General features: G+C 39.0%; 3 protein-coding genes and 1 long non-coding RNA gene across 4 annotated transcripts in view; 2 read left to right on the forward strand and 2 right to left on the reverse strand.

The window, feature by feature from the left end:
* LOC146455234 (small ribosomal subunit protein uS10m-like) overlaps positions 1-408 on the forward strand; it is an 8,455-nt gene extending 8,047 nt beyond the window's left edge. Inside the window, exon 7 of the mRNA XM_085094505.1 lies at positions 1-408. This exon is cut by the window's left edge and continues 333 nt beyond it. The gene's annotated coding sequence lies outside the window, so the exon portion shown is untranslated.
* LOC146455232 (putative fumarate hydratase, mitochondrial) overlaps positions 1-10,000 on the forward strand; it is a 37,523-nt gene that overhangs the window by 21,503 nt on the left and 6,020 nt on the right. The gene's annotated exons all lie outside the window — the stretch shown is intronic.
* On the reverse strand, positions 2,238-2,714 carry LOC146455235 (uncharacterized). Its single transcript, XR_014859061.1, has 2 exons — positions 2,310-2,714; positions 2,238-2,274 (listed from the first exon to the last, which is right to left on the reverse strand). It is a non-coding gene; the product is annotated as an uncharacterized LOC146455235 (long non-coding RNA).
* Positions 3,652-10,000, reverse strand: part of LOC146455236 (glutamate--cysteine ligase catalytic subunit-like) — an 11,166-nt gene continuing 4,817 nt past the window's right edge. Inside the window, exons 4-7 of the mRNA XM_085094541.1 lie at positions 8,184-8,265; positions 6,280-6,362; positions 4,610-4,730; positions 3,652-4,527 (exon numbers count right to left, since the gene is read on the reverse strand). Coding sequence (XP_084950667.1) covers positions 4,343-4,527; positions 4,610-4,730; positions 6,280-6,362; positions 8,184-8,265 — 471 coding nt within the window. The 3' untranslated portion in view covers positions 3,652-4,342. The remainder of the gene's footprint in view (positions 4,528-4,609; positions 4,731-6,279; positions 6,363-8,183; positions 8,266-10,000) is intronic.

Below are 10,000 nucleotides of genomic sequence, written 5' to 3' on the forward strand. Positions count from 1 at the left end.
CAGAGCAGGCTGGCGTAAGGAAAAAAATAGAGTAAACCAATCAGAACTGTCAATGCGTCAAGCGCGGAAAAACAAGTGAAAACGAGACACTATTAGTGAAGGTATAACTTCGGATTGGTTAAAAAAGAGGCGTAAGTTTCTCCAATGACAGACCAGTAAAGTTTGACGTCTGAATGGGCTGTCAAGGTTGCGCCAAAAGTTCGACTGGTTGTGTAGCTACTGCACCCGACAGAAAAGTGGGTAACACTCGTTTCCGTATCTCAAACTGACCGTGGACATCGGACAAGTGTGATTTATATTTTATGTATGAAAATTTAGAAGACGAAACTTCGGGAAAGGTCAGTTTGAGATATGGAACCAAGTGTTTACCACAGAAGTGCGGTACCTATTTCGGATCATCCACCCTCCCCCCCCCCCCCCCTTCCCTCCTGCCTCTATTACTTCGCAACTTTAAAAGCTGTCGCAGATAGTACGTCCAAGGATGTCTCCTTCCTTTGAAGTTGGCATCACCAAGTGATGACCTCACATGACGTAAGATTTAGGTCATGTTCAGTCAAAGGCAGCCATCTTGGATCCGCCATCTTGGTTTGCTGAATTTTCCCAAAACTTCTGGAAAGCACCAAAATTGAACGAAAAGTAACCAAAACCATTTTGTGAAAAAAAAATTGCCTGTCAAAAATTGGTTACCGTGGTAAAGTCAAAGTCAATCAAAACTAACCGATCACATCAAATTTTTCCCAGATAAATTTCTGAAAACGTCATGAAGTTTCAGGGCGTTTGCTCAAATGTTAAAACAGTTATTCAGGGTCGGCCGGCGAGGATCCAGCCACTTTCGCTGTTGTTGACCGGCTCAAAAATTAGCAGTGAAGTTCAGCTCGCAGATTTAGAACCGATGGATGTATTGATTTAGCCGGTGGCGTCCTTGCACCAGACTTAAGGCTGGTTTTCATATGATCGCAGATCGCAATAAGGTCTGCGGTCATCTGCGATCATGTGGAAACTACTTCTGCGATCCTGCGATCGTGATCGCAGAAGATAGAACCATGTTCTATCTACTGGTTTCCATATGATCGCAGATCGCAAACAATCGCAATTGATTGCAGGAGATAGAACATGGTTCTATCTTCTGCGATCACGATCGCAGGATCGCAGAAGTAGTTTCCATATGATCGCAGACGATCGCAGACCTTATTGCGATCTGCGATCCGCGATCATATGGAAACCAGCCTTTAGATAGAACATGGTTCTATCTTCTGCGATCGTCTGCGATCACGATCGCAGGATCGCAGACCTTATTGCGATCTGCGATCCGCGATCATATGGAAACCAGCCTTTAACTTTCCCCATTACGATATCGCTTTTCGATTGCAGTAACGCTGAATGCTTTTGCGCGAATTTAAATTATTGTTTTGTAATAGAACTCCGTAGGGAATGTGTCTGTGTTTTATTGGCTGGTGGCATAAGCGTGTTGACAAGAATTTGATGACGTGCGAAAACTCTGAAAATGTTTCAAGGCCGAAAACACGGCTTTTGTTTTTACGAGAAATTTACATCTTCAAACGAGTTAATACGGTATGTAAATTTGCCAGATTTCAACGAAATTTGGCGAAAATGTTCCTCGGATATTAATGCGTCAGTGTGTCGGGCTTTTACTAAATTCAAATTATTTTTCCGTGACGTGGTGTTAAACTCCTGATGCTACTACAAAAGTTTTCCTTTGTCCGACTTTAGGACTGGTTTTCTCATAAACTAGTAGGAATAGAGATAAAGCCCGACAGACTTTGTTAGCCTATTATCTCCTGATTGATATTGTACAGTTTGTTTGGTTGTGTGCCTTTACGTGAGAGTGGGTAATTCAGTTAAGTACACGTCGTTAATATTGAGTTTGCAGGCCTCTGAGCGCTTATTTATCCAATAAAATTAAAAAAAACCTTGATATTTTTGCAATCTTAAAATAATAAGCTTTACAGTGATATATGGCAAGATTTCCGTGAAGACACCCGTGAAACCTTAAGTTGGTTTACAACTCGGTGAACGGCTTTTTGTGAAAACAGTTTTCTTTTCACCAGTGGGAAAACAGGTTTTGCCTTCACAAAACGGAAACACGGACAGACGGGGAAACTCTTCAAAAACACTTCGGTAAAGGCCTTTCTCCTGGGGAACACTCGCTGGCTGCGGAAGGACCGAGATCTCTTACGGCAAGCGAATTTCTCTGAGACAGTAAAACCACACAGAACTTGGCTCCAACGTAGGGTTTAATACCAAAACTATCACCTCGCGTACAGTCAAAACATAACCGAGGATTCAACCAAGGATGCAACCAAAGAAAATCTTACAAAGCACCTGTATTTAAGCCTAAGCTAGTAAAGCGTTTGAATTACATCATTTGCCAACGAGTCAGATTACAGAATACAACAATCACTTCTGAAATTCTATTGGATGAAATCTAAGCTTATTCTGAAACATTAATTACTTTCAGAAGTTACACAGGTGGATAACAGTTTAACAAAAGGCTAGCGCAGGTTACAATAACACTTCAACGCTCAATTACAGTTATGATCTTGTAGGAACCGTTTAGGCCTAAATGAATACTACAGGTTGTGTTTACGGTTTACTGAACTTGAAACTAAGGAACTTAATATTTTCTACGTTGGCTTTTATATTTTTACCAGCAAAGCAAATTAAACTAAATGTCTAGAAATCCTCTCATCACATTTTTTTTACGGGAACAGCACTTCTTCTTGATGTCATGGGAAACAATCATCATTTGTTTATTTATTTTATTTTATTTTATTTTATTTTATTTTTTTATTTTACAAATTCACATATAAGTTGCTTGTTCCGCAAATAGCCATAAAGCTAGTCGAGGCGAGACAAGACGAGCACGAGAACATAATGGAAAATAAAAATTACAATAAATTACAAAACACACTGGAAAAACGGAAACTGAGAAAAAAAAGAAAAAAGAAACTTAACTTTACATAATAACGCAGACTTAGATAAGGCTATGCAACAAAAAGTAAAGTAAATTTAATGTAATTTTTATTATCATTAATATTACAATAGAAAATAGATGAAAATGGAAAAGGAGAATCACATTATACTAATAAAGGAGAAGGACATGGGTGATCAGTTTTTCATTTCGTCAATTATCGTTCCCACTTCAATATAAGAGTCTACAGTTTCAAGTATTAGCCGCTTCCAGCCTGAAGGACATCCTGGAGAAACTTGCCAGTCTGAGGGACCTCAAGATTCTAATCTGCGAAGTCTATACCGAAATTGACGTGGATTGTATACATGTCATCACTGCACATGCATGAGGATCATAAAATGATTTCAGAGCTACGAAAGCAAAATGATCAAATATTGTACAACACATACAAAGAAGATATGCTTTCAAAACAGCAAGGTGGCGAGCAACACAAACACATATCTTTTCCTGTGTAGAGGCCTAAAATTTTCACCTTCTCAAAAGGTGTCAAAAGAGACGTAAAAGCCAGGTACAACAATTGGAAAATGGATACGTGATCGAATGACAACAAATGTGAGTTAGCATCAGCGACCTTGCAATCAATAGCACTGAATTACATCAAGAAGGAGTCCTATCCCTTATCCCCACATTTTACACAGAGGCGGGAACAAACCTAAAAATGGAGATGACATAGTTCTTACGAGGCCGGACAAGGGAGATGGAGCAGTCTTCATGGATCACTCGTACTATCTCTTTAAAGAAGCCTCCATCGATCATGAGACGAAATCTACTCATCTGTGAACTAAACGACCCAAAGTTTAGAGGAACTGACCCACAAAACCCTATTCTCTTTTGAAAAAGGAAAAACAGAGCTTCACACCATAAACACAGCCATTATGTATAGGAAAATTGGTGGAAGGACATTATCTGTGATTTGACAAATCTGCATCTTCTTTTCATAACAAGTCATTTATTTTTAACTATGACAGCCTCTGGGCATACATAAACCTTTAAGCCCGACTTGCAATTAGTGTTGATGTGCACACACCTTCTACTAACTAGAGTACTTTTATTATATTTGATTATCCAGTACTTTCAAACACTCCTATGCAAAAACAAACAGGATAGACTTTCACTGAAGAAAACGTAATTTCTATCCACAAGTAAATGGTGATACGGCCTGCGGTGCTCACTCTTTTCCAGGTGGAAAGTAAAGGAGGCTCCGAACTAGTGTTGAAAAGAGCCACTAGTGTTAATGAAAACATGTTAACACAGGCTTTAGAATATTTTTCATACTCTTGTTGTGTTATCCTGCTCTATTGAACTATTTTGCGAGATCTCTTTCTTTGTTTCCTGATATTTGCGCGGATGTTAGTCGCTCTCCTTAGACGTGGGTTTTCCTAAGAGCTCTGGCGCCTCAACGTCTCCGAGTGCAATGCGATCAAAGGTGTTTATTAGATCATAGCAGATTGTTTCATTGACCACAGAGTCTTTCTTGTAGTCAGGATGCATGTCCACAAATCTGCGAATCCATTGTGCTGTGGTAAGCAGTTCACCTTGGCAAAAAGAAGAAAATTAATGATCGTTTATCTCGAAACAGCCAGTTTTATCAAAATGTTGTGTTTAATTATTGCTCACCAGATGCCTTTCTCTTGATAAGCGACAGATACTGTGAGATGGTGTAATATGTGTCTGCTTCCAGGTCCATATTACCAAGGTAACTTTCAATCAGCGGTATCAGGCCAGGAAATTCACCCTCCTAAAGGAAGAAACAGAACACAGGAAAACGACGTCAACATATCAAGTGGCTAGTGTCAAGGTTTGCTAAAATCGTCATACACGAAACAAAAGCTCCAAAATTGGCACACAGAGGCCTATGGATATATCATTTAAAAAATCCAAGGCTCCAAAATCAACATCTGCTTACAAAGAGGTAATTTTGACGTCATTTATGACGTCCCCACTGCTGTGTTTGGCTATCTCTGATTTTTTGTGCAACCTGATCATGAACAAAATTCAGGAAAATGTTTCACCTCATCTACCGGAGTATTAGCGCAGCAATATTTTCGAGATAATTTGTACTATAAATTTAATGATCTTTAATGTGCTGAATTAACTAGCGCAATGTTAGTCTTTCTTTAATAGACAACCATTTTCACAAGCATTTTGGATGATACTAATGAAGAATTATGGCAAATTTTTATGTGCAACATATGTTTTAACTCGCTGTCTAACTGTGTTCTGGAAAGGATAACTCTCTGTAGTTACATAAGGAGCGAGGATCGTCCAAATAACACTGACTTATCGTGAAGAAGGGCATTGAAGCAAAAAATTCAGTTTTGTCCGATGCGTTATGGGATTATGTTCTGAAATGAAGGGTATATTTTACTACAGAATATTTTCTCCAGCACTCGGCACACCGACTTCTGGCTGTTATACAGAGTTGTGGTCCATTCACTCAAACCCTTACGAAGATTCACGCCAAGCAGACCATTTGTTGGCACCGAAATTGTGTGGTCACAGCCAGGACTCTTTACGTCCTTAGTGGTTCTTTTACGTCCCCACCTTGGAGACGGGACCATCATTTCTGAGTAGCCTCCCGTACCACGTGAAGGTCTAACCAATCGACGTTTCCAGATGTTAAATGAAATGCAGCCACTTCTCCTCAGTTATTTTAAGACCCTTTAGACCCTTTATCTAGCTTTTAGACCCTTTAGACAACTTAGCTCAGAGTTATAACCTTGCGGCTATTTAAGTTTGCACTGATATTAGCTCATTGTGTAAAAGTATGCAGAACATTTTGAAATTTGCTAGAGATCTGTGATCAAAAACATTGTCATAAATGTGTTTTTTCTTCTTATGTTTTGAAGTGCTAGTTTAAAGATCTCAAAACAATCAGCGCATAAAAAATGTATAATTCGTCTTTTTTCCCGTTATCCTCGCCTTTATGTTGCACTTCTGACATGCGAAGTGCGGCGTCCATATTTTATCAAATAATGTAAAACTTGTTCCGTAAACAAATCAGATTGTTAAAAACATTTTGCTAGCTAGAATATTCCAAACCACTCTTTCCTCTGGCTAGTTTTGCTTAATAATAAAAGAATTGCAGTGATCATCTTCCTCTGATCCACATCCTTGGAGCAATGGATTTCATTAAAGATTACACAAAAAATGAATTAACTTCGTGTGCCAAATAAGATGCTTTTGTCTGTCGGTCTATAGATATGTATGGACTACAAATAAATCATATATAGATTAAGTAAGTATAAATATGTGGATGAAAACACACAATGAGTATCGTATCTTACCTTGCCGTTTATGATCTTGTTAATCGTCATCAATTCATACTCGTCTTCATGATCTGTGTCACCAGTTTGGGTGTCGTTGTTGCCTATTGTAGGAACAGGGCATCGAAAATAAAACCTAGTTACTAATTTGTCCTTTTTCGGAGCGCACGTTCAGCAAGTTTTGAACAAATTATATGAATCTATTAGATGTAGTTGCGTTTGACCTCAGAAGAACGCATCCTAATCTGTTGTGCATGTGTTCTGTGGTTTCGTGGGTGTCCACTTTAACTTGGATTGGCTATCTTTGTGACTGTCCTGTACTATTTCGCCACCATTTTCAGTTAATTATTTTGGGCTGCGCACTCACTGGTTCTTAGTTTGCACGGTAAACAAAAAATATTCCGGACATTTTATGAGATGTTGAAAGATTTTGTGCTTCACGAAGTGATGAAGCTTTGGTTCACATAGGAGAAAGCCACAAAATTAAGGACAGTGCCTACTAATAAATAAGTATATTTGCACAGCTTATGACTACGCGGGAAAAGCATATCTTAGCATCGGCTACTTTAATCCAGAAAAAAAAAATTGGGGGTTGAGGGGCACCTTTTAGAGGTAATTAAGCAACAATTATTCTAAAAAAAGAAATAAAATACAAATCAATGTATGGCGTCTTTTTTTCTACTCTCTGATTAATGCATGGTTACCCCCAATTTTCTTTTTGGATACCAAAAGCACTTGCTGTAAAGGTTTTCTTTCTCCGCATTGTTTTAAACCACGCAAAAAATATCCCTGTAGTGCTAGGCACCACCCATAGGAAACACGAGTATCTCGAGATGCGCAGAACGTATGCACAGCAACAATAGTAGCCACATTCCGGCTGGGAAGATTCCTACTTTGGCTCTTTCTTAATTTTCCTCTATCCTAACGCTGGTAAAATGCAAGTCTGAAAACAAGTTCGGTCGTCAAACTAGACCGAAAAGTAATCCGTTTCAATAGCTTGATCGTCACGAGGACGAAATTCACGGCTAACGACATAGCAACACAAATCAAACAATAAAATGTGATGAGATTAGCCTTTGTGCTAATCAGTAAAATAATTCACTTTTCATCCACGCTAAAGATCAGTGATATATAAGACTTGACCGGCGGGCTAGGGCTTTTGACCTGAATACCTTTTTTTAACATCGGAGCAAATTAAACGGCAGGAAACTTCAGGACTCTTTGAAAAATTTATCTCAGGAAACATTGAATTTGATGCGGTCGGTGATGTGACTTTGATTTTACCATGGCAACCAATTTTTGATTGTCATTTTTTTTTTCAGAAAATGGAAATTCCTTTTAATAAAAATGAAGAAAAATTAATTTTCTTCCTAAAAATTGTGTGTTCTTTAGATCATATTAGTGGTCCTTTATTACTTTTGATTAATTTTTGTTCAATTTCGGCGCTTTCCTAAAGTTTGGGGAAATCCAAAAATCCAAGATGGCCGCCATTTGCAAATCATGACAAAATCACCACATTGCCTACCGTCATCTCTTTCCGTTGTGCACTTCTAAGGAAACATCTTTGGACGCACCATCTTTCCTTTAAGCCTCATTGTCATAGATTTTATAGTTGCGAAGTTATGGCGGAGGGCGATCTTCCCTCGGCCCCAGGAGACAAAAAAGCCCGGTCTAGATAGGGTTAAAGTTGCACATTTCCTTCAGAACATACCAAGGAAAATGACAGAAAGGATCTCTTATTTCTCATTGTTTATGTGCATGCTGAGTTTTTGAATAGCCTTGGCAATTCAAAAGGGCGGGCAATCCATCAAAAACTGAATGCGTTGTAAAATATACTGAATTTAAACTGTTTGGAGCTGTAATTGAACTTTTAAAGTCACCCTTTTCAACGGTAGTCAATCCAAATTATTGGACTTTTCACTTACATTTTGTCAAATTCTTTCTGAAGTAAAATTTCCCCTGACGAGCAGCATCTCTTTTCTGAGCTGTGATCATATTCTCATCCACCTAAACAAAGTGTGAGAATATTTTGTCACTCTTTGCTCAACTCAATTCAATACATGAATATACAAATAGTTGATAATTCTAGCATAAATGAAAAAAGTCATACAATATAATAAAACTGAAGACGATGGTTTTAAGGAGTATGATATAATACTTTGACTGATGAAAGCGTTTTAGGTTTACAGTGACGTCTATGTACTGTCACCCAGATACTAAATACAGAATGACCACGTGCACGTGTCGCTGTGGTTAAAAACTAGTCCCATTCCACTACGCTGTGTTATGATAAGTTGGTTGTCCTGTGCAAGGTATTGTAATGTGATCTTAAGGATCACGTGTGGAGTAAAAGTACTGCAATAAAAGCTCTTGAAGTTGAAGGTTGTGGATGTGTATTTTCTCGTACTCATAACATGGTACCAGGATCTCTTTAAAAGAAACCTCTCTGACTCCCAACTCCGACATGGAACGTATCAAACCTCCCTCAGAATTGGATATTGATAGTCTCAATCTCGCAGATGTGCGGAAGGAATGGAAGGAAGCGTGGGAATTGTATCGGATATCGAGTGGCCTTCACGAAAAGGACGATGCCATACAGATAGCAACTATCCAAAGTATTCTCGGGATCAAAGCAAGACGGGTGCTTAAAACCCTACCAAACATTCCCGTAAATATCACGGAAAGGACTGTTGCAGGTATTTTAACGGCGCTTGAAACGTATTGTGTTCCTCGTAAGAACACAACCTACGAACGATACGTCTTCAGAATGACCATTCAAGAAGATCGCTCGTTTGACATATTTGTTACAGATCTCAGAAGAAAAGCTGAATACTGCGATTTCGGGGCGATTAAGGATTCTCTGATACGAGATCAGATTGTGGTGGGCATAAATGATCCCAAACTACGAGAGAAAGCCATGAAATTATGCAGAATTACGGAACAATCTCAGGAACACTCGAAAATCTTCATCTCACCAGCCACTCAGACGGGTAACATCGACGCTGTAAGGAAGACAGAGCCACCGGCGGACACAACAAAATCTAAAAACGAAGACTCGCGTAGAATAATGAAATGCAAATTCTGTGCAGCGTCTCATGACAGGGGAAATTGTCCGGCCTATGGAGCCACGTGTCACAACTGCAATGGAAGAAATCACTATGCTCGGTGCTGCTTCAAATCGAAGAATGGCACGGAAGAAAGAAGAGTTCGTCACGTGGAAGTAGAGGAGAAGGGAAACAATGAACTGCTGGAGGGTCTGTACATCGAGGAAATTCAAGGTAGTACTAGAAGGAACATTCAGTCAGATCTACTTGTTAATGACATTCCCGTAAGTTTTAAACTTGACACAGGTGCAGAATGTAATGTAATTTCCTTAGGTCTGGCTAATGAGTTGAATGCTCAGGTACACCCAACAAACATGCTACTTAAGTCGTTTGGAGGGAACCAACTAGATACTGTGGGCAAATGCCTTCTTGACACGAAGGTAAAGGAGGCTAAGGTTTCAACACCCTTGGAGTTTTATGTACTCCGAGATAATGTCCGACCCCTCCTTGGTTTAGAATCATGTTTAGACCTAGAGCTTATCACCTTGAATAACAAAGTAGAACAAAAAGTGTTGATGAAGTTCAGGAAAAATTCACCCTTTTGGATGAATTTCAGGACGTTTTCAAAGGTTTAGGATGTGTTGAGGGAGAGTATAACATTAAATTGAAGCCTAATAGTCACGCTACTATTCAACCAC

The sequence above is a fragment of the Pavona decussata genome, unplaced genomic scaffold, assembly GCF_977016875.1.
Source record: "Pavona decussata unplaced genomic scaffold, jaPavDecu1.1 SCAFFOLD_281, whole genome shotgun sequence".
Taxonomy (NCBI): Eukaryota; Metazoa; Cnidaria; class Anthozoa; order Scleractinia; family Agariciidae; genus Pavona; species Pavona decussata.